This window comes from Schistocerca piceifrons, chromosome 2, assembly GCF_021461385.2.
Source record: "Schistocerca piceifrons isolate TAMUIC-IGC-003096 chromosome 2, iqSchPice1.1, whole genome shotgun sequence".
Lineage (NCBI taxonomy): Eukaryota > Metazoa > Arthropoda > Insecta > Orthoptera > Acrididae > Schistocerca > Schistocerca piceifrons.
Genome location: NC_060139.1, coordinates 434,069,336 through 434,095,060, shown reverse-complemented (window position 1 = coordinate 434,095,060; position 25,725 = coordinate 434,069,336). Strand labels below are relative to the sequence as shown.

The 25,725-nt window shown below is 39.7% G+C and overlaps 1 protein-coding gene across 8 annotated transcripts in view; it reads right to left on the bottom strand.

Moving 5' to 3' along the window:
* Positions 1 to 8,178: 8,178 nt before the first annotated feature.
* The window catches only part of LOC124777225 (esterase E4-like), a 121,252-nt gene continuing 103,705 nt past the window's right edge, over positions 8,179 to 25,725 (bottom strand). For 4 of the 8 annotated variants that reach the window (XM_047252545.1, XM_047252547.1, XM_047252544.1 and 1 more), the window contains 6 exons: positions 21,634 to 21,833; positions 20,063 to 20,237; positions 19,810 to 19,988; positions 19,576 to 19,726; positions 19,338 to 19,470; positions 8,180 to 8,456 (listed from right to left, as the gene is read on the bottom strand). In XM_047252545.1, the coding sequence (XP_047108501.1) occupies positions 8,303 to 8,456; positions 19,338 to 19,470; positions 19,576 to 19,726; positions 19,810 to 19,988; positions 20,063 to 20,237; positions 21,634 to 21,833 (992 nt within the window). In that variant the 3' untranslated portion in view covers positions 8,180 to 8,302. Of the gene's footprint in view, positions 8,457 to 19,337; positions 19,471 to 19,575; positions 19,727 to 19,809; positions 19,989 to 20,062; positions 20,238 to 21,633; positions 21,834 to 25,725 lie in introns of all 8 variants that reach the window. The other 4 variants (XM_047252550.1, XM_047252551.1, XM_047252548.1 and 1 more) reach the window with 3 other exon arrangements.

Genomic DNA, 25,725 nt, shown 5'->3' with positions numbered 1-25,725 from the left:
TCTTCTGTAGCCTTAACAGTAGAATTATTGCCATAAAGTCAAGTTATTTTCTTTGAACACCTGTGTATCCTGTTGTTATTCACCTAACCACCATCCACATCCTGCTTCCATGTCCCTCAAGAGTCATGAATGCAGCCATGCAGTACTTATTTTGGTTTTGATGGTAGTTGTTAATGTTGATTTCAGTGGCTGAGCTGCCAGAACTGCTGCAATCATGGGACCAGCAGCTGCTGTTTCTTTTGCCATTTCTTCCTGTCTGAGACACCTATTATTTTTTCCCAATTCAACTATTCTGCCTGTTAAGTGGGAATGGTAAATATCCTAGAGTGTCATTATCCACTTGAATTCATAAGCATTCGATGTTGAAAGTTTTTTGTTGACACCTATTTCTTTATCTTTGTGCTGCGATATATTATGATACGACATGGCACTCATAAACATATGCACCTGTGCGCTGAAACACATATTTCTCCAGTGGCACTCTGTAGAGTGTAGTTCCTCAACATTTATAAGGAAAATAAGCAAGGCAAGCGCTTACTGTTTTCTGTTGGGTGTGTCCTATGGCAAGCGATGTACCTTCATTAGAGTGAATTTGATTCCAACCAAAAGCGTAACATTTTCTTCCACTTTGATGTGCCAGCAGGAGGCAGTAGCCACATACACTGCTCTCAGACATCAAATGGTTGTCCAGTCTGAGGTAGATATGTCAGCTTGTTGAAGTGTTGTGCCCATGTCAGATGACACATGCATGTCTCAGCACGCTATGTGCACAGATGTCCACTAGAGTGTCGATGGGTATATTGCACTACCATTGATGTCCCTCCACCTCATCGAACAATCAGGGATCACATGAGACTGTTAGTTGCAATTAGATGTCTTTCTTCATAGCAATGTGGTGTATCTGCGGAACCAATATTTGCCAGTGACCCACTTCCAGAATTTGTGTGTCACATGCCAAGCTTTGTGTCACACTAAAACAAACAGTTAGTAATGTATTGATTAGATCTAGTGCTGGAAATGTCATGTCTGAGTACTCTGGCATCTTACCTAACCTGCCTCTAAGATGGTTACATTATCTTTGCACTCCTCTTATTTAAGACTGAGATATATTGATCTTTATGGACTGTGCACTGTGGGTAAAATGTCCTTATTTCTCCTTTCGCACACTGTGCACAAGTTTACAAATTCAAACAGTCTGTGGGCAGTAGAGCACAATCATGATTTCTCTGTTATGTTTGTAGGCAGTATTGAAACAGAGTTCCACTTCCATAGCTGGACTGCAAGGAATGCTTCATTTCAGTCACAGAGTGTTTTGGCCACTGCATGTTTCATAGTGTATTTCAAACACAAATGTGAAGTGGTAGATAAGAGTCACTCTAGCAACAGAGTACTGTACGAAATAAACATACATTTACTTAAACAAAATGCTTAATTTTCTAGAAATTCAGAATAGAAACATGAGTATGACCTTTAATACCCACCACTCTGACCACACAGGAACTGCAACAGTTTAAGCCTTCCACTCAACTCAGAACCAGGCAGGCCACAATCAATTCTGGGGACAAAGCTGCAGATTGTGAATACCATTGAAACTCAGTGAGCAAGGCTGATCTTCTCAATCTTCTCTGCCTTTTGTTGAAAGACAACATCCTGAGCTCTCCATGATCCCTGTCTGCCCCATACAGGCTGGCTAGACCTCCCATTAACATGCCACTCACAGTCAAGTGGATGAGTAGTGATATATCCTGTGCTTCCTGTTGAGGAGACAGCCCCCACAGGACACAATAGTACTTTCGGTACCGTTGGTATCTGGTACAAGACTCTTGGCAGCCCTTCCAATACACCCATTTGCAACGGCTTCCAATTGCGTGACAACACTCAGAGTGACTTACAACTGGTTAGGAATATCAACTAACTTGTCCCGCGCCTGATGACAGCATCTTTTAGAGATCAGTAAAAAAGTAACTTTAAACTAAGTTTCCTGATTCTCTTTTAAGTTAGGAGTCTGATATTCTACAAGGATTACCAATCTTAGACAAATTCCTGGATTTTATACGCTGCAAGCACCAAAACATTACACTTAAGATGTAACTGCATGATATGTCGGCAGTTTATAGGAAGAAGACCTTGATAGAACAATAGTTGCAGGTAACGAATTGTGAACAGTTGATGCAAGTGTATGAAGTGCTAGCTTTCCAGGTCCATATGGTATATAACATCTGTAATGAGAATAGGTTCCTAGTTGAGTAGTAGCATATGAAAAACTTTTCTGCCAAACAAGAACAATGAAGCCCAGATTATACATGTATCAAAGATAAGAAAACATACTGCCAACCAAACCAGAGCTGTGTGAAGAATAATTACAATATAAATGAAGACAAAGAAAGGCTAATGTGTGGGATCAAAGTATCTTGTACTGGGAAGTTGATAGAGAAAGCCCTAACCAAGAATTTAAGAGTCACTGCTGCAGTATTGCAAAATGCTTTACCATGGCATCAAAAAGGCAAAAACCATGTACTATGGACAAAAATTCTAACTATTGATGAACAAATCAAACAAAGTTAGAGGCATTATTAAGTGTCAAACAGATGAACTTGGTAAGATAGAAGATATTAAACTCCCAGATGACAGTAGCAGCATGAACAAAATATTGAATTCAAATTATTGGCTCTAAATTGAATGAAGTCCTCCTAAAGGAAGGTGAATACGCATTGACAAAATGAACTATTGGAAGCAGATACACTGAAGTGCCAAAGAAACTGATATTGGCAAGCATATTCCAATACAGAGTTGTAAACAGGTAGAATACAGCACTGTGGTTGGCAGTGCCTATATAAGTCAACAAGTGCCTGGCACATTGTTAGATCAGTTACTGCTGCTGCAGTGGCAAGTTATCAAGATTTAAGTGCGTTTGAATGTGTTGTTGTAGCCGGCGCATGAGTGATGGGACACAGGATCTCTGAGGTAGCGATCAAGTGGAGATTTTCCCATATGCCCCTTTCACAAGTGTACCACGAATATCAGGAACCCAGCAAAACATCAAATTTCCCTCTTGTACTCTTACAGATTTATGGACAGGCCTGTAGCATTCAAGGTATAAATTTCCTACAGTACTACTTCAGACATTAGTCAAGTCTACGTCAAACCGTGTTGCAGCACTTCTGTGTACTCAAGGGGCCCTACACTATATAAGGCAGGTGTACCAGTTTCTTTGGCTCTTCAGTGTATATTAGATTTGCTTGGATGGATTTCTGTTGATTCACTGCAAGATTTGCTAAATCAATTTGAATTGCAGTCACAAAACTGTTACATCACTGATATGCAAGTAATTCATCCAACTATGATGGTATTTCACCTAAAATCTTGTGCCTCCCTTGAGCTAAATTTTTAATCAGTTGACAAGCTGAAGTTTATTTCCTGAAAAACTGAAGTACACATTAGGAAAATATAGACCACCTTCTTTCCCCTGTTCTAAGGCATTTTTGAGACGTAAGGTAACAACAGAATATTGAACCATCTTTCAGAGAACAACCTCTTAACAGCAGTTCAGTTTGGCATCTGTAAAGGCTTCTCTACTGAGAAAGCAATATATGATATCATGAAGTCATTTCTGATAGAACTAAACAAGAAAAGCTAACCTGTTAGCATTTCCTGTGAACTTTCCATGGCCTTTGATTGTGTACACGATAAAGTTCTACTCGAGAAACTAAAAATGTAGTTTGTTAAAGGCATTTGCCTTGAATGGATGGGGTCATATCCAAATCATTGGAAACAGAGGGTCAAATTAACAAGCAATACAGGAATAAGACTAAATTCCAATTGGGGAAACATTTTATATGGCATCATGCAAAATTTGGTCCTGGTCTGAGTCATGTTCATGACCTATGTAACAGAATGCATCAAAACTGATAACCTTTTGCTGATTACACAAGTATACTGGTAAGGATCCTGGATCCTTAGACATCTGTACCAGACATAGCCAAAAGAAAAATTGTTTCCTACAAGTGACTCACAGCAAACAGTTCAACTCTCTATCTTACAAAGATGTGTATGCAGTCCCATACAAATCAAAATGACTTACAGGTACTGCAAGCAGAAATTAATGGGCACAAACTGGATGATGCTCCACGTGTAGAGTTCCTAGGTATAAAGTGAGGAGGCATCAGCATGAGGGTCAGTTAACCCAAAACTCAGTTCTTCCTACTTCATGCTTAGAAATTTCTGTCATTGTATTGACCTTCAGACAGAATTGCTAGCACACTTTCACTCATTACTGCCATATGGTATAATCTTTTGGGAAAATACAGCCAAGGTCAAAAAAGTACTTACTCTACAGAAGCATGCAGTTATAACAATATGTACATTTAGTAACCAAATATCTTCAGAGATCGAGAGATTCTCAAACTTATATGCCAATACAGTCCGGCCCCAGTAGCTGTGTGGTCAGCGTGACAGAATGTCAATCCTAAGGGCCTGGGTTCAATTCCTGGCTGGGTTGGAGATTTTCTCTGCTCAGGGACTGAGTGTTGTGTCGTCCTAATTATCATCATTTCATCCTCATCGACGCGCAAGTTGCTGCAATGGTGTCAAATCGAAAGACTTGCACGCGGCGAATGGTCTACCCAATGGGACACTCTAGTCACACGACATTCACATTCATGCCAATACATATATTTCCTAATGTTATTTCTGGTTCATAAGAAGAGTGCATTTAGGATGAACTGTATAATCCACAACCAGAATTTTAGATGTAAAAATAATTTCCATATACACTAATGAGCCAAAACATTATGACCACTTGCTTAATAGCTTGCCTGCCTGCTTTTGGAATGAAATACATCACTGATTCTGCATATCAGGGCTCCAACAATTCATTGGTAGGTTTTTGGAGGTATGTGGCATTAGATGTCTATGCACATGACACACAATTTGTATAAAAAAGGGATCATTGATTTGCGTGCGCAGTGATAGTGCCTGATAGTGACCCAGATAGGTTCCATAGGATTTACATTATGTGAATTTGGTCACTGAAATATCAACGTGAGTTCACTGTAATGTTCCTTAAAGCACTATAGCATGGTTATGGCTCTGATACACAGACAATTATACTGCTGAAAGATAACATTGCCATCAGGCAAGACATCAAGCATGAAGGGATGCAAGTGGTTTGCGGCTCTCTATGTGTCTTTGATTACTGTCACAGGTCTCATGCAATCACAGGAGAATATCTCCCATGGCATAATACTACACCCATCAGCCTGTGCCCATGGTGTGCTGCATGTTTTGAGTTGCTGTTTTCCTCAATGATGACCAGTGACCTAGTGTAGCAAAGCTGTGACTATTCCCAAGTGCCGACATGTTTCCATTGATCAATGGTTGAATTCCAATGGTCCCACGCCACTGCAATTGTAATTGATGGTGTCGTTGGGTAAACATGCGAACACATGGAGTTGACAGTCAAATTCCGATGGTCCCACGCCACTGCAATCATAATTTATGGTGTCGTTGGGTAAACATGTGAACACATGGGGGTGATCTGCTGCAGAGCTCCAGGTTCAACAATGTACGATGAACAGTGTGCTCTGAAACACTTATGTGAGCACCAGCATTGTGCTCTTTCAGCAGAGATGCCACTGATCACCATCTATCCTACTTTACAGAGCAGACAAGCCTCTGAACCCCACGTTCTGTGAAGAGTCGTGGATATCCAACCATTTAGTGCCTAGTGTTAGTTTCATTGTCCTACCTCTTTCCGTAGATGCTTACGACAATAGCATGTGAACATTCAACTAGCTTCACCATTTTCAAGACACTCATTCAGAGGCTCTGTGTAATAATAAACTGCCCTCTGTCAAAGTCGTTATCTCAATGGATTTCCACATTTGCAGCTGATATCTTCACTAGGGTGATCCCCCAACCCTCTCTGCTCCATTTACATACTTTTGTTACCATGTCATGTGCCCACAATGCCACCAGGTGGCATCCAACATCATGGTGGGCAGTGGTAATAGTGTTTTGGCATATCAGTGTACACTATGCATCCCCAGCTAGGGTCAGAGTATAATTTTATATTCTGTTGCAGAAGTCTATGGTCATCAGGCAGGAAACTGAAAATCATCAGATATTAGGAATCAAAGTAAAAGGACACCTAATTAGCCACTCCTAGAGTTTATCACAATATTTGGAGTCCAGGATGTAAACTGCATAATTATAATTTTAGATTAAACATATCTTGATCTTGCCAGCACATAGACAGCTGAAAACTGTCAGCATTAGCTTACATAAATTCTTTATCTGAAATATTAGATAAAATCAGCACCAGAGTAGTATAGGAAGATGAGCAGTGGCTTTTTTACAAGTAGGTGCTTTTTCTCCTAATACATAAAGTAATTTATAAGTATTTCTCTTAATTATCAGTATGAGTGTATTAGAATAATCCATGATTTGTTGTTAATATACTTGACACTTCACAGAGCTAGCTTTCAGTAGCTGCTTGTGGCTATCAATGCATAATTTGACTTGTTGCACATCCTTGAAAGCTTGCCTTCATGATGAGATTTACTAAACACCATGAATGAATGAATGAATGAATGAATGGGAGCAAAAGTGACTTGAGTTTCTTCCTTACTTAGAGAAACCCTCAGCCAAAACTGCAAGATGGCTTGGAAAATGTAACAACAAAACAGTCTTCTATCCATGAGAAAGATGGGAGACACACTTCACTCAACAGAGGACACAAAAAAACTATTAGGTGTATAGCTGGTCTTCCAGCCTGGCATTTCTATTTCTAAGGGCACATTAGAACAGTTCAATACATGCTCCATTCTGAAGAGGTCACATTTGCCACAGGTAGCATTGTATATGCCTCCGATGGGTACATTCTCTCTCAATCAACCTGAGTGCCAATGCCACATCAGGTTAGCTGCTTAACTGTTGATTTCTGTGCCTTTGATTTTTGCCTCAATTAGGTACCATAAGTGTGTTGCCGACCTGATCTTTTGAATGTATATTGTGGGGACTGACAGTAAAACACTTATGACAAATAAGTGTTTTCCAGCAAACTTGTTCAGAACATTCTCAAGAACTGCACCAGTGTTGCTTATGACAACACACCTGTTCCTGTTTACTGTGTAACCCTTTTATGCTATAAAGTATTTGCAACAAAACAAAAAACTGGTTAGTGGGAGAGGATAATAATGGAAACACACAAATAATTATTAATGATGACCTTGTTAATAGGACCAAGGGCTCTCAGCTCAGATCAGTACCCTGTGTCAGTGGATATATGGTGAGAACACAATGAGAATTTGACAATCACAGGAGCCAGGATAATAATGCTTACCTGAAGACTAAAATGCAGATCCAGTTCACCAGCCAGCATTGGCCCATATGGGATAACAAAACCAGCACATGAGGGACAAGGAAAACCATTCTTCAACACATGTAGAGGAGGAACTCAGGAATGTCTGGACACATCTGAATGTGTTTAAGGTTCTGTGGGATTTCAGTCCTCCCACCCAACTGGAAACTCAAGCTTCTAATCAGCAATATATGCTGGTAATTCCATATCCACACAAAAGAGAGCCATGTTTTGACTAAACCAGGTAGAGTGACCTTTCTCAGTAGCATACGTATGCACACATTTTTGAAACTTTCATTTAACAGTGAAGAGAAAGAAATGGATGGTTGTTAAGAGTTCTCCAGAGCAAATGATATCACATTTACTTAGAAAGTGATTCTTGCCACCTGCTTCTATTTGAAATTAATTTATGGCAACAATTACTACCACTACATTGTTATTTAAGTTTTCTACAAAGATGATGACAGCTTTCTTTAACATCTTACTTTCAGCTACTATGCAGAACACAGTGATATATGGCTCTTTCCATCTTCACCAAAACTTTCTCCTATTTATTAATTATTGTTTTTAATACCAGACTGATCTTTCCCCATATGACTAATTTAAAATTTTGTTCTTGCAAAATCTTTGCTCACTGAGCTTCTCTCTTGTATTTCACTATTACTAAGCTGCTACAGAAAATGGAATTTCACTGTTTCCACTATAAGAAGCATGAAGGCCTACATGCAAAACATAAAAGTAACTTTCAGCTGTCATATACCATACTACATCATGAAAGTGTGTTATTCTCTGTGAGTATATTTTACTGATTAATACATCAAGTTTATTTTTTCACATTTACATAAAAATTAAATGATATGTGCATTCTGACAGTCCATGAATATCACATTTGTTGTGCCATTATGTGTAGTAATAATTTCACAGTTTTGATGCTGCTGTACTCTATTTGTATAAATCATCCCAAAACTCCATGCGTTCTTTGTTAAGATTCTGCCTTATGGTGAGATCCTTGTCAATATTCAGGTAACATGGGTTTGTCTGGCTATTTGGTGTCCACTTGACCATTACATCAGCATCCAGGTGTGGTGTAGGGTCACTGAAAAACACAGAGACAGAAAAAAGATTTTAAAAAAGTTAGTAGTCATCACAACAGCAGCAAGGGATCATTGGGCAGAATAGAGCAGATGGACATGTGTGATACAGTCTCAACAAAATTCTTTTGTTTGCTGTTAAACACTGAAAGTCAACTGTCATAATATGCTCCCAATATAGACAAAAATACACTCCTGGAAATGGAAAAAAGAACACATTGACACCGGTGTGTCAGACCCACCATACTTGCTCTGGACACTGCGAGAGGGCTGTACAAGCAATGATCACATGCACGGCACAGCGGACACACCAGGAACCGCGGTGTTGGCCGTCGAATGGCGCTAGCTGCGCAGCATTTGTGCACCGCCGCCGTCAGTGTCAGCCAGTTTGCCGTGGCATACGGAGCTCCATCGCAGTCTTTAACACTGGTAGCATGCCGCGACAGCGTGGACGTGAACCGTATGTGCAGTTGACGGACTTTGAGCGAGGGCGTATAGTGGGCATGCGGGAGGCCGGGTGGACGTACCGCCGAATTGCTCAACACGTGGGGCGTGAGGTCTCCACAGTACATCAATGTTGTCGCCAGTGGTCGGCGGAAGGTGCACGTGCCCGTCGACCTGGGACCGGACCGCAGCGATGTACGGATGCACGCCAAGACCGTAGGATCCTACGCAGTGCCGTAGGGGACCGCACCGCCACTTCCCAGCAAATTAGGGACACTGTTGCTACTGGGGTATCGGCGAGGACCATTCGCAACCATCTCCATGAAGCTGGGCTACGGTCCCGCACACCGTTAGGCCGTCTTCCGCTCACGCCCCAACATCGTGTAGCCCGCCTCCAGTGGTGTCGCGACAGGCGTGAATGGAGGGCCGAATGGAGACGTGTCGTCTTCAGCGATGAGAGTCGCTTCTGCCTTGGTGCCAATGATGGTCGTATGCATGTTTGGCGCCGTGCAGGTGAGCGCCACAATCAGGACTGCATACGACCGAGGCACACAGGGCCAACACCCGGCATCATGGTGTGGGGAACGATCTCCTACACTGGCCGTACACCACTGGTGATCGTCGAGGGGACACTGAATAGTGCACGGTACATCCAAACTGTCATCGAACCCATCGTTCTACCATTCCTAGACCGGCAAGGGAACTTGCTGTTCCAACAGGACAATGCACGTCCGCATGTATCCCGTGCCACCCAACGTGCTCTAGAAGGTGTAAGTCAACTACCCTGGCCAGCAAGATCTCCGGATCTGTCCCCCATTGAGCATGTTTGGGACTGGATGAAGCGTCGTCTCACGCGGTCTGCACGTCCAGCACGAACGCTGGTCCAACTGAGGCGTCAGGTGGAAATGGCATGGCAAGCCGTTCCACAGGACTACATCCAGCATCTCTACGATCGTCTCCATGGGAGAATAGCAGCCTGCATTGCTGCGAAAGGTGGATATACACTGTACTAGTGCCGACATTGTGCATGCTCTGTTGCCTGTGTCTATGTGCCTGTGGTTCTGTCAGTGTGGTCATGTGATGTATCTGACCCCAGGAATGTGCCAATAAAGTTTCCCCTTCCTGGGACAATGAATTCACGGTGTTCTTATTTCAATTTTCAGGAGTGTATATATCCTGGGCATAAAAAGAAGATGAAAGAAGTGAAAAGATCCTTGACAAAGCTACTCACCAAATTGACTGAATGACTAAACAATGTAGCAACTGACTCTTGGTTGATTTACAAGCAACAAAACATTGAAGACGATTGGACAGTTGTGCTGAGGAGAACTTTGACTAGGACAACAACAAAGTAGAAATGCACTGAGTTGAGAAAAGTCTTGGGATAGCAACATGCACATATAAAAAATGGCACTAGTATCATGTATACAAGGTATAAAACAACAGTGCATTGGTGGAGCTGTCATCTGTACTCAGGTGATTAATGTGAAAAGACTTATGATATGATTGTTACCATACGACAGGAATTAACAGTCTGAACATGGAATGGTGGTTAGAGCTAGATGCATGGGGTATTCCATTTCAGAAATTGTTAGGGAATCCAATATTCTGAAATCCACAGCATGCTGAGAGTACCAAATTTCAGGCATTACCTCTCACAATGCATAACACAGTGGTTGATATCTTTCACTTACTGACTAAGGGCAGTGACATCTGCATAGAGTCGTCAGTGCTAACATACAAGCAACACTGTGATTTAACTGCAGAAACCAATGTGGGACATATGATGAATGTATCTGTTATGACATTCCAATGAAATTTGGCATTAATGGGCTATGGCAGCAAATGACCAAAAAGAGAACCTTTGCTAACTGCACAACATTGCCTGCTGTGGCTCTTTAGGGACCCTACATGACTGCAAATCTGTTGCCTGATCGCCTAATTTCCAATTTCAGATGGTAAGACCTACTGGTAGGGTTTGTGTGTGGTGATGACTCCATGAAGCTGTGGACCCAAGTTGTCAACAAAGCACTGTGCAAACTGGTGGTGGCTCCATAATGGTGTGCACTGTGTTTACATGTAACAGACTGGGTCCTCTGGTCTGAAAGAACTGACCATTGACTGGAAATGATTATGTTCAACTACCTGGAGGTCATTTGCAGCCATTCATGGACTTCTCATTCCCAAACAATGTTTATGGATGACAATGTACCATGTTACTGGACCAAAATTGTTTGCGATTAGTTTGAAGAACATTCTGGGCAATGTGAGTAAATGATTTGGCCACCCAGATCGTCTGACATGAATCCCATTGACCATTTATGGGACATAACTGCAGGTTAGTTTGTGCACAAACTCCTGCACCAGCAACAATTCTGCAATTGTGGATGGCTATAGAGGCAGCATGGCTCAATATTTCTGCAGGGGACTTCCAATGACTTGCTGCATCAAGCTGCTGCACTATGTCAGGCAAAAGGAGGCCTTCCATGATATTAGGAGGTATCCCATGACTTTTGCCATCTCAGTGTACATACATCTATAACGATCAATTGCTGCAAGTAACAAATAATCTAAGAGCCACAGAGCAGAACAGCTACAAAGCGCAGTTGAATGTTCCTCATATGTAAATCCAGAGCAGGACTAGAAGCAGTAAGCTCATGGGGTGTTTATCATTAGAGTTCAGTATCAAGTCTCCATATAATGTCACTTAGCAAGAGATAAAGGCAAATAACTGTTACAATTATAAGGCTACCTCAGTGCTTGAGAAACTGCAGCTAAAGTAGAAAACACCAGTACCCCATGGGCTACTCTGGCTTTGCACTGAAGGGACAGTTTGAGCAGGGGTGTTACATGAAGGCTTCAGAACTGTGACACTAAAGATGCATAATCAGACTAGTAAGAAGAGACTGACACTCTTTATCTTGCCTGTAGATAAAGGAGCATGCAACCAGTGGAAGAATGGCACAGAGAAAGTCTATAAGCTGAATAATCTCCTGGGCTTTCAAATGAAGACTGAGCTTCTCCTGGTGGAACTTGACTCAAAACCCCATTCTTTAAGAATCAATAAGAGGGGTAGCAGCAAAATATTGCTGCAACCAAGCAATATGTCTCCAAGGCACTAAAAATCATGACAGTACAGCACAAGGACAAGATGCAACCAGCCAATACATGTTCTGTGCTCACTATGGTGGGCCAAATGTTGCAAATTGGCTCCATGCTCCATGCTGCACTAATTAGAAGCCACAGAACAAAATGAGAGACTAGGTGGGTTCAGATTGTACTGAAGTTGTCAAGAAGATTAAGTGGAGGAGGACACACAGCAAGCTCCTGACAGCCATTCTGGCACAAGACAGAGGCAGGCAGGCAAGAGTCTGCCTTGACTCCAGCCAGACTGAACTATAATTGATCTCGCGCCACTATTTATTGCTGGTTATGAGTTGAACCTCCCTCCACATGCCCACAACACCTTTGATAATCTCCTGTTTTTTTGTGTGCACACTGGTATTTTGTGAAACACACATTTTAGCAGTGTTTCCCAGCTCTGATGGATAACCTCATTAGTTCTGGCACAAGATCTGACTTCAATTAGATGCAGGTAATGCAGTAACTTATATTTAATTGATCAATGTTGAAATTTGTATAGAACATATTTGTAATGAAGTTTGTACACAATGGTAATAATCTGTCTACAAAAGTGAAGATTAACCGCAATTACTATGCTCTAACTCATTTAATAGCTGAACTGATTTAATAAAAGTCACACAAGAGGAAACGTCACCTGAAAAACACAATAAAAAAGGGAATATGCACAGCAGTCGCTGTGTTTTGGCTACAGTAGCCAGACACAGTGATCATATGTGTGTGTGTGTGTTTTCATTTCAGAAGACATCTGAAAGCTTAAATATACAGCAGTATTATTGTTGTGCCTGTCTGTGACTCATGACCACCTCTACATGGTGAGTAGCAGTCTGTCCTATTCATAACATTGTTAATATGAAAATGGTAATTCTAAATGCTGCTTAGTTTCAATGGCAAATCTGAACGTGAATAATCACTAAGTAGCTGGAAGAGCTGTGTTTGTTAGTTTGCAAGTGCATTGTACACAGCAGACAGTAGCTTCTGATTTGCAGTGGCTGATAAGGCCCTGCAAAATGTATTTGAATGAATTACTTTGTTTTCCAAAACTATGAATTGTAAAGAGCTATGAGTATAGTTTTCCATCAGATACACATCATCATCATCTGCAGGCTGCCATACAGTGTTATACCAAACTCATTTTTTTAGACTTTATATTTTACTCAGGGGCAGTATGTAGGGAGAAAGATTGTTAGTACTCCTCCATATAAGCCCAAATCTCTCTAATTTTACCATAATGGTTATTATGCAAGGTATCATTTGAGGAAGTAGCATGTTTCTTGCCTTGTTATGGAACGTAGGTTTTCAGAATTTTCTGAGTAAGGCTCCTAGCAATGCCTAATTCACTTCTTGTGATGTGTCTTGCTGCAATTTTTTGAGTGTTTCTGTGGAACCTTCATGACGACCATCTGAAACTTTGACAAAGCACATAACTCTTCATTGAATGTTCTCTCTGTTCTCTGTTTATCCAACATGGTAAAAGTTCCTGTATATCAAATGATACTTCATAACTGTGTGAATAAATGTTTTGCAAATGACCTCTCCTGTATCTGAATTACATTTTTAAGGAACCTATTAATAAATTGCAGCCTGTCCTTCCCACAGCTAGATTTGTGTGGTCATTTTGCCTTAAATAGTTCCACATATATATTCCTAAATATTTGATAGTTGTAGCTGATTCAGTGGCTAATCAGTGACTATGCAGTCAATAGTAAGGCCTTCTGTGGCCTGCATTGCACCTGCTGCTGTCAGGTTCATCTGGCCGCTTCACACCAGAATCATCAGTGTGGGCATGAGGGTTTGGTCGCTGGCCTAAAGTGGATACCGGCCACTGTTGTCTGCCATCAGGGACACCATCTTTGTAATGTCCGTATGGCCGATGGAGTGGTGGCGTGATGCTTTAATCAGTTGCGCCCCTCTTGCCACTGAAAGCTACCAGTTTGTGGGTGCAGCCCCATCACTAGAGCCCACCCCACAGCCTCTGACTTGAGCCCATTGTCACCTGCTGTGGAGGTGGCCCCATCCCATTGGCTGCCTCTTCCATATGCCTGGGGTTAGAGCTTCCTGGTGCCAGGCACTGGTTCATCCCTGGCTTCACGTCCAATGCCACAGCCTGCTGTTATGGTCGGGCAGCCTCAACAAACCCCATCACCATCATCATCTCAACCATTGTCATTGGTGGGTCAGCCCTGTCTCCTCCACAATGAGACCTGCCTGCTGCTGATGATGCAGAGATGGCGATGGCACCCTCCTTTGGTGCTGTCTTCAGGTGCCACACAGGCCTGTCTCCCTTAGGTACATTCTGGTAATATTTTCTAGTGCCTACCCAACAAATAGTCTCACTGCTGCCACTCCAGATCTGACAGCTGTGTCTCTCGTGAGGCTGCCATTGTCTCCTCTGTCGCCTGGGCACCCACTTCACACAATGAAGAGGTGTGCTGTATCCTGCTACTAGTGAGTGTGAGTGTGAGTGCACCGAGTGTGTTGTCACCATGCATGTGTGCTTGAATTGGCCATCAACTGCATCAGCACAGGCTGGCCGGCCACTGGAGGCTTCTTGTGAGAGGCATGTGTGCAGCGGGTCTCCGTCATGCCATCTGCTGGTGACTGTGCCTATATATGTGTGGAGCAGTGCTGCGTGACTCTCTTTATGTTCTTCCAGTTTGTACTGCTCACATCAGTTGCTCTATGTCTTGTTACGTGTGGAGTCATGAAAGGCTTAGTTCCACTGTTGTTGAGATGTTTATCAATAAAGTCATGTTTGCATTACTTGGATTTGTTACATATATTACTTGGTTCCTTCACATTCTGTTTCAGTGTATGTCACCCCAATCAAAGGATTACTTCCATCTCATTAGTGTAGCCTTATTATATTATGCTACATCTTTCATCTTGACAACTTGTAGTATGCAGGCCTCCTAAAGAGTACACAGATGTGACTATAAACATGGTGCAACACATTGCTTATGTAACTTGCATTGTACAAGACATAATCCCATGACATTTCTCAGAGGAAAACTGACATTACAATTACTTCTTGTGATCATTACATCTACAGAGGCATTATAGCATCAATCAGTTTTCAGTTGTGTCCTACAGATAAGTATATGCTATGGAAGAGAGTTTTTTTTGCACTAAATAACTGTGTGGTACACTCTTGGATGTTTACAAAATATTATGAAACATCTGTCCATCTGTCAGGCTCATTAATACTGCTTTAGAGTCTCTTGTAAGGAGGTGAAAAAAAAAGAAAAAACATATTAAGAAAAAAATATGATGAGTCCTACACAGTTTGAGCCTTGCTGACTTACAAGAGAGTTTTGTGTCTTTCAGAAAAACAATCATGTCACAGCAACAACACAAGTCTGTAATTGTGTGTATGAATTGTGTTTTTTCTTCAAAAGTGCTGTTCCAGCAGTATATAATAAATGTCACACAAAAATGGAGCCAGTCACAGAGCATACTTAGTAAAGAACATAAGACAATATCCAACTACCCTTGACATTTTCTGTCATCTCTATTGTAGTGACGGCTGAAAACAAAAAACTGTTTTGCCATTTTGTTCTTCATATCTTTTGCAGAAAATTGCTTTTTTTCTATATTTCTCATCATAAACACTAATAGTTAACTTAACATGAATGAAAAACTTTTCAGTTTTCATGAAATTTCATAAAGAGAATGAATGGATCACAGCTCTCTTTGGAAGTGCTTTCACAGAAGGTACAAGGCTTCACTCAAAATTACATATGTTTGAATTTAAGGTATGATGTCCATAAAACAAAAGTCACAAACAGTTTTCCCAATAAATTTTCATTCTATGGCACACTATACACTGATATGAAACTGCATAATAGATTAAAACTGTGTGTGGACCAGAACATGAACCTGGGATCTTTGCTTTTTTGTGGGAAAGAGCTCTGCTGAATGAGCTATCCAAGCACGACTCTAGACCCATCCTCACAGCTGTATTTCTGCCAATACCTTATGAGGCTTACTCAGCCTTCAGCTGCAATATTAATAATTCTGAATGATGTTTAACAATTTCTCACTTAGCTTTTTTTTAAAATTTTTAGAACAAATGAAAATTCTTACAGACTAATACGTCATTCACTGGCATTGTGGTTTTGTAGTAGATAGATGCATCTGTGATTCTAGAGCTAAGCAACATTATTACTGTGAATAACTAATTGCCCTTCAAATAAATAAGGTGATTGTATAAAACTTCTATTCATTAATCATAAATGTGACAGACCACAACATAAATAAAATTCTGTTGTCCTAAAGATTCAGCACCAGCAAAGTTCAAAGCCTAACTGGATGTTTCCTGCCAAGAAGAAAGTGACAACAATGAGACAAGAATTAAAACATTAATTAATTTACAATGAAATCCAATTGCCTTCAAGCATAATAATCCACAGTCCCCGACAATCAGGAACATAAGAGCTATTCAACAACATTGGCTGTAGTTTATAACCAAACAGTTCTATCTGTCATCATAAGAAGACTGGCAACAAAAGGTCCCACATAAAGAACTCTGAACGACTTTGTGAAAATCTTCATCTCTACTGTGTACTGCATTTAAGAACTGGTAAAACAAACAACTCCCATGACTTAATGAGAAGATGAGATAATTTCTAAGAAAGTTCCTGTCGTCCATTAAAGTGTTCTAAAGAAAAAAAACCGTAAAATCATCTATTTATGATTTTTCAAATGTCATTTTTTCTGAGTTTTTACAGTTTTGGTTCAGCAGCACTCAAAATGCATACAGAATGTTGTCCAGTTCTACACATTTAATGTTAGCCACCCCTCCTCACTTCGCACAGGTAGCTCTAACTATCTACGACCAGATATCCTGTTTACAACATGTAGGGACAAGCAAGTTAAAGCATGACACTCTCAAATAGAGTTATATCATGCCTTGCTTACAGAAGGAGTTTCCAAAGACCATGCTAAAACCTGAGGTTCTTGCCTCACAATCTTCTTTGGATATTTGAGACCACATAGTGCTCAATCTTTTACCCATTCTGGTGCATTCTGAAAGACTCTACCATTTTCTAGGCTTTTTTTTACTTGTAAAGAAAACTAAAAAAAAAATGTGATGAGTAGGCACTGAAATCACAGAGCAAGCTCAATAAATTCATTTTCATAGAAAAGAACATAAATAACACCTATCGAATGAAGCAGAGGAATGATGTTAAGTTTTTAAAACACAAAGCAAAATCAATAAATCCATATATCGTAACCAAGTAAATTTGCTCTTTCTTTATATTCATGAAGATAAGATTGTGGCACTTAATTCTGTCACTGACATAAACTTCTAAAAAAAAAACATCTGTCACTGAGTAAAAAAAAATAACAGCAGTGTGTATTGGTCCTTGGGTGTATTATGTCCTGAAAATTGTGTCATGGAGGTAAACATCCAAACTACTAAGCTGAGCAGAGGATTTTAAATGAAAGTTTAAATCATGATATCATTTTTTTTACCTGATTTTGATTAAATGAAGCCTACTGTGAGAATCCCATGAAAATTCATGTAGTAGTTTTGGACATTAGCATGTTCAAACAAATAGATGTGACAGTTCTAGTTTTATTTTTAGTATGTATCATATGTCATAATTACAACTGAGGAAATACACAGTTAGTAACACATTTTAAAAGACACATTTGGTTACTAGTTGCATCTGTTTTGATTAGATGCCACTTCAGTAATTTGTATGTCAAGAACACTGCTTATTTGTGTAAGTATCTTCATAGATGGCCTCAAGAAACTAAGTAATACTCATTTCACATCATCATACATCCTTGGGGAGGGATTTAGCAACAGATGGGAATCTGAGTCACATGTTCGCATTACTAGCCAGAACAGACAGAGTGGACAGTTTTACATCTTACCACTGTGACAGTTTAAAAGCAACATATCAACAATTTCTTTGACACTCTGTTCCATATTATTGTCTAATGATATTTTCTTGCTACTGTTTCACTTGACTGACTGAATTTTGTCAAAGAAGTGATACATAAGAATACTAAGTTCTAAAAGTATAAAACCAATATGGGTATACCACAAATACTGTCTGCCTATTTGGTAGTTTTCTGTGTTTTGTTGGTTTATGGTCTTTTCAGTGGGAGAAGAGACCTAAAGCTCTTCATTTTATGGCACAGGATAAGAAATCTGTAGAGAAGTTAGTTACAGAAACATGCAAGTCTTGGTGTAGATCCTTCCAAGTTCAAATACAGGGGACCTTGACTAATCCCAAAAACATTACTATATTTGATAAAAATATACTGTAACTGGATAGATAAAAAAATCTACTCACCATGCAGTGGCAGAAGAACGTAAACATATAAAGATTAAGGACATTTGCAAGCTTTTGGAGCTGGTGGCTCCTTCTGGCAGAAGGGTTGAAGGGGAAGGAAGAGAGATGAAGAAAAGGGACTCAAGAGGTTTAGGAAATGAGGAGAGTTAGGAAAAATTGCCTAGAATTCCAGGTCATGGACGACTTACCAGACAGGATGAGAAGGAAAGATTGATTCTTCCTATTCATCCCATCCACTACATCTCCCCTGACCTGGTTTCTGGGTGACTTTTCCAAATTCTTTCAGTGTCCTAAACCTTGTCACTCCTTTCTTCTCATTCCTATTTTTGAAGATTGGAAACTGGCTATACTTGATGAGTCATACAATGATTCTTGGAGCAAGACAACCAAACTTTACAATTTTGATGAGTTGCCAAAATAAGAGCTCCATTTAACTTTTATCTGGACTCTGGACTGCAAATCTACTATCATTTCTATATTATTTCCTTCCCCTAGTGTCTCCACTGATCAGAATTTTCAATGACTCCTGTACGTTTCATCCTAATCCTCTTACGCTCACCCCATTTTATTTATTTCCCTTCATCTTAAGAAATTTGCATTGGCCTGTCAGCTCTACTGTGGGTGTTCTTGTTTCTGTAGCAGGAAAACTTTTTAATTTTAGTAGTTATGTGTCTCCTTTATTTCCTATTTCCTTTTTTCTTTCTTCTTTTTCTGTGCAGCATAAACAGAAAAGTTAATTATATTTACAAATAATTTCTGTGTGAATGTCAGTAAGAATCATTACTAAGAACCATTCTGACACTTACTGCAAAAGGACTGCAGAAGTATTACCCCAATTCTGAGAAAATAAGATCTACACTGCTGTGCAAAAACAAAGATTTATAAATATGAACTAATTACCTGAAAAGAGGTGCAAGACTCAAAGAACTTATCAAGGGTTTTTTTTTTTTTACATTAACATGCAACAATTGGTACAATATTGAAGCTTACCCAGTCTTTGCAAAATTTGTCCACAATTTCACCATTCTTCGTATAGTTGACATTTCTATAGAGTCATGTTCCACAGTGATATCAACAGCTGACATGTGGAATAAGTATCCAATATCATCGACATGACAAGCACCTGAAATAAGATGATCAAATAACAATAAACAAAAAATCAATACATCAGTGGCATTAGTTAAATTAAGTTTATATTTGTGCTCAGAAATAGTAAAAAAGTCATTACCAGGAAGATGAGATGCACCAAAACAACTTTTGAAGACACCCAAAGCACCGTCAAACCCAAAATTATAACAATATAATGGGCTGCGACTATACTTCACATGGTACTTTGCTGTTTGATACATCCCGCATGCAAACATTATATCAGTCTGCAACTAAAAGCCAGAAAATCTCACTGACATCTCAAAATTCAGATGATATTCTGAAATAGTTACATAGAAAAATTAATTTCACATACATTTACATAATCCATTATGTTATCTTTTGTGAATGGTTTACCATCAAAATAAAACTGTCTTATCATATCACTGGCTTTCTTCAATCTTTCACTTTTTTCTCCCAGTTCCATATCTTCTGGCACCAATCTTTCGAAGTCATTGTCTATTTCTTTTAGCAACTGTGGCTTTTTTAGAATATCTGAAATTTTTAATAAGTATCAGAAGTAATTAATTTGAACAACCTGTACAATGAAAACTATGAGGATGACATACTTTTAAGCTCCATTATGCCTTCATGAGAAGTAATTCCAGTAAGATAAGGCACATCACAGAATTTTCCCGATTTTACAATATTTTGTGGATTATCAGGTAGGAAGACTTCTTGTAAACTGCCAGAGTCATTTTCTGGTATTGGTAAAAATGGTGTGTTCTTTCCTCTTCGTTTGTCCTAGCATATAAAAAATAATATTAACAGTAACAACAACAAAAATAGCAATAATAATAATAATAATAATAATAATCAGCTAATTTACACTATGTCCAAATTCTCCAACAGAAAGAGAATAAACGTACATTCAGTGTAACAGTTTGAGCATCTAAGTTAGCTCATTGGGCAAAATATTAAGAACTCCATTAAAGAAGCAGACTAGCCACTTTGGACTCTCAAATGTAACTCATGGAAGTGAAATGGCGTAGATGTGCCAGGCAGTTGCATGGAATCAGCTCAGTAAGGTGGGTGGAGATGTGACAGAATGGCAGAAAAGAGCTATTGTGTTAGGACAAACCCATGACCACATTGTGAATGAAGTTTCCCAAGTTGTGGCACCATGGGCTGTCCAATGTTTCTAGAAGAAGGGGGTGTAAGAACAGTGGTCATAAAAAGATCCTAGCTGACAGGGACAGGAGATGAGGTCACACCTTGTCAATGACAAATGGTTTCAAATTTCAAACCAGACAATAGTTGCTATTGTCAGTGAATGCAGTTTCCTCTCAAATAGTCCCTGAATGGACATTGCAGAGGGAACTGAATGCTCTGGACATTTGGAGTCTGGTACTTTGCAAAAGATCACTGGTCATAGTGGCACAGAAAGCTCCAATGGGCCAGGTAACACAATAACTGGATAGTAGCTGACTGCAAGCATGTAGTGTGGTCTGAAATCCCATATTTTTTTTTACTTTTTCAAATCCTGTAGGGCCTTGACAGCACCAGCGACCCAAAGAGGTAGAAAACCTACAGTGTGTGGAGAATGTAGCTCAGAACAGAGCTAATTCTGCAGCGTTATGGAGGCACTTTTGCTACCATGACTTTGATCCACTCATTCAGGTCACTATGAACATTAACCAAGATGTTTATTTCAACATTCTTGGTGGCCCAATATTACCCTTTCTAGTACATCTTCATGATGAGTATGGTGTGGACACTCCTGTCTTTTATGATGCCAACAGCTGTGTTCATAGGGCTACACACATACATACCTGATTTGATGAACACTCAGGTTCACTACTGTACCTTGCCTGGCCTGCTACATAACTCTTTTTTAATCACATGAAAATGTCTGGGACTATTTGGAACAGCAGATGAAATGTAGTAATCAACAAACATAAAATACAGTAACACCACAGGATTTAAACATCAGTGAGTGGCTTCAGCTGGATATGGCATATCAAAAGAAACTTTTGAACTCTCTTTTTTGCCAAATTGAGGAAATTATAAAGGTTTCAGGTGATATTACGCGACATTTGTGTCATGTTTCCTGCTTGTAACTAATCTTCTGTCTGGTGTGTTTATTTCATGATGAACATCACAAAATTGAGTAAATTTAAAATAATTTCAGTCAACTTACATCAAGAGTTACTATTTCTGCAGTGCCTTCCACTATCTGTTTTGGAGTGCAAGTCCTGAGAAAATCAATTAGCACTTTTGGATCATTTGTGTTACATCCCAGCACAGCACCCAAAGTAAATGACCTCTCCTTCAAAGCTTTTCTGCTTGCCCAAGGATTAAAAACAGAACCGCTTTGTGCAATTGCTTTGTGAAAAAGTCCTAAATAAGAAAATATATTTAATATGTAATTGTATTAATAGGTCCAAATATTCACTGAATCAAAAGCTATGATGGCACAAACTATTTAAAGGTTGCATGGTATATTTTATCATCAATTTGAAAAAAACAAAAGCATTCTGCAAGAAACTTTTAAACTCCCTGAACACATCAAACAATTTTTCTTTAAACAGTTGTATGACAATGCAATAAGGAAAAGAAAAGGGAATAAAATCCATGAAAATAACTTGAGTAATAGTAATAAAAAATTATATTACATTTATTACTAACATAAATTCAACTGTGCTTGCTACAGAACATTCACTAAGAGATGTTGTACATTTATCATTAACATTACTGTACGGCATACATCTCTCTCAGCTTACTCAAAGTACATATAGATAATGTCTTAGCACTAGTAATAGTAGTACGAGTACTAGTAGTAGTACAAGAGATGATGAGCTGTAATTAAAAAAAGTCTGATTTATTCACACACACACACACACACACACACACAGGACAATTAAAAAAAAGTTTACGAACTGACATGGCACGTCGGACATAGAACGAGGACCAGTAATCACATAGGAACCAGGCCTCACGAAGGCCATCCAGGGTTATTAAATGGCGTTGCAATTATTTAGTCCCATGCTAAATATGGACACCCGATACAGGAGATGCTCATAGTTTTGTCCAGATGCACTGGGACAAGCCTGACACTGACCCTGCAGTGAATGTAGCACCCTCTCAAAGACACCTAATGTATCTCGAAGTCATCCTGCTGCCACAACAATCCAGCCCACTGGGTCCTCCTGTGATGTAACAGCTGTCTCACACACAAAGCACTGCAGATACCCCACCCCAACAGGAATAAATCGATTGAGGACAGTGTGGGTGATTATGGTGGCCATGAGACTGGCACAAGTTGCCTGAAGATGTGCCATCACTTGTTTGCTGAAATGCACAGGGCTCCATTGTGCTGAAATCAAATGTGACAATGAACAGTTATGGGAACATTAATCAGCATGTCCAGCAGAATCTCTTGCAGCAATATTAGACAAGTGCCACCATCAAGTCAGTCCGGGAGAATGTATGGCCCAATTAAACAGTCTCCCACAATGCCAGTCCACACATTAAGTATAAATGTACAGTGTGGGGCACATGTATGTATAGCATGTAGGTTCACATTTGTCCATGCATGCAGGTTGTGAATGTTCATTACACCATTGAGAGAACACAGACTCATTGGTGAAGAGGACACTTGCTGTGAAGTTTCAGTTTGCAGTGGGTTCCTGCAGAAATCACCACACAAATACCATGTGTTTATTGTAGTCCCCCCAGACGCAATGTCTGGAGGCATTGTAAACAAAATGGATTCAGTCCTTTGTCAGGTACAAAGTTCCAGATGAAGGGTTAGGGGTTTCAATGTGTGTGTGTGTGGAACACTTCCTTCCACCACAGCTGTTCATGCTGTTTGTTGGTGACCAGCATCCAGCTTGTGCACACAAAACGAACCAGTTTCACACAATAGGTGATGCAGGGTGGTGAACAATGTGCTGAACAGCATCTGTCTATGTTGATATTTTGTACAATCAATCACACAGCTTCTCATCCATTGTAGTTGGCCATACCATAGATCAAATGCAACTCAGCCATTTCGCAGTCCGTGCAGCTAGCCATGTGACTACCAACACTTCCATGGCACAAATGGCTATGGTCTCTATGCACTCCACGCATGTTTGTATAGCAATGTCTTTTCATGACCTTAGTGCCCTCCAATGGCATTTGCGATCCCTGGTTCCTCTGTGATTACTGATCATTTTATATGCCCAATGTGCCATGTTGGTTTGTAAACATTTCTTTGAATCTACATATACAGTATATTCTGACTGAAATTTAATCTAATTCTGCATTGCCTCATTTTAGATCAGTACATGTTGCACAATAGTTTACTAATGCTAACATATTTAATACTGTCAACATATCTCAAGATTTGAAAAATGTGAGTTTTCTGATCCCTTCATTTACTTTATTTTATTTTACACTTCTAGTTCTATAGGACCAAATTGAGGAGAAAATCTCCTAGGTCATGGAACATGTCAGTGCATGAAATTACATCATAAAAGGAATAACATATAAAATAAAATACTTATGAACCCAAAGAAAGACAAGCCATAAGTTTATGTAAATGCAATCAACAATATAACACAGAAATCAGCTTAATTTTTCAAGGAACTCCTCAGCAGAATAGAGGGAGTGATTCATAATGATACTCTTCAGTTTTGATTTGAACATGCATGGATCACTGCTAAGATTTTTGAATTCTTGTGACAGCTTATTGAAAATGGATGTAGCATTATACTGCACACCTCAGCATTGTATTGCACACCTTTTTGCACAAGAGTCATGGAAGTACAATCCAAATGCAGATTGGATTTCTGCCTAGTATTAAGTGAGTGAAAGTTGCTAGTTCTTGGGAATAAACTGATACTGTTAACAAGAAACAACAGTAAAGAATATATATAATGAGAGGCCAATGTCATAATACCCAGGCTAATTAACAGTGGTCGACAAGAGGTTCACAAATTTATGCCATTTATTGCCTGAAGTGCACATTTCTGAGCCAAAAAAAATCGTTTGAGAATCAGAAGAGTTACCCCAAAATATAATACCATACATTATATGAGGATGAAAATAAGCAAAGTAGACCACTTTCCATTTTAAACTATCACTTACTTGAGATACCATTCAAATAGTAAAAATGGCAGCTTTAAGTCTTTGAACAAGACCCTGAATGTATGTTCTCCATGACAGTTTACTATCTACCTGAACACCTAGAAATTTGAACTGTTCAGCTTCACTAGTCATATGCCCATTCTGTGAAATTAAAACGCCGGGTTTTGTTGAATTGTTTGTTAGAAACTGTAAAAACTGTGTCTTACTGTGATTTAACGTTAGTTTATTTTCTACAAGCCATGAACTTACGTCACAAACTGCACTATTTGAAACAGTACCAACATTGCACACAACATCCTTTACTGCCCAGCTAGTTCATCAGCAAACAGAAATACTAAGGGGATATCATTTATATAAATAAGGAACAGGTGTGGCTCCTGCACTGATCCCTGTGGCACACCCCATTTAACAGTGCCCCAGTAAGACCCCACATCATAGCCATTGTCAACACTATGGATAATGACATTATTTTGCTGTATGTCGTTAAACTAAGAGGTGAACCAATTGTGAGCTACACCCCCCCCTCCCCCCCCAAACTCTTTGCCTATACAAATGTCTGCTTGTGTCTGTGTATGTGCAGAGGGATATATGTGTGTGTGTGTGTGTGTGTGTGTGTGTGTGTGTGTGTGTGTGTGTGTGTGTGTGTGCGTGTGTGTGTGTGTGTGTATACCTGTCCTTCTTTCCCCCTAAGGTAAGACTTTCCGCTCCCGGGACTGGAATGACTCCTTACCCTCTCCCTTAAAACCCACATCCTTTCGTCTTTCCCTCTCCTTCCCTCTTTCCTGATGAAGCAACCATTGGTTGCGAAAGCTTGAATTTTGTGTGTATATTTGTGTTTGTTTGTGTGTCTATCAACCTGCCAGCGCTTTTGTTTGGTAAGTCACCAATAACAGCTATTGGAAAACGACTTTCACCGGTATCAATGTAGGGCTGGGGCCCATGAATGTAGATATTTGGAAACATACTAAAACGAAAGCATATGTGTTTTTTAACACAAACTTATGTTTTTTTAAATGGACCTCCTATATTTTTTCTTCAGCAATCCATAGCATGACAAAGCACATACACAATGGCGTTGATTGTATTGCAATATTCCCATTACATCCCGAGATATTGAGACGCGAAGTTGACGCTTGAAACACCCGACATGCGGTGCTAG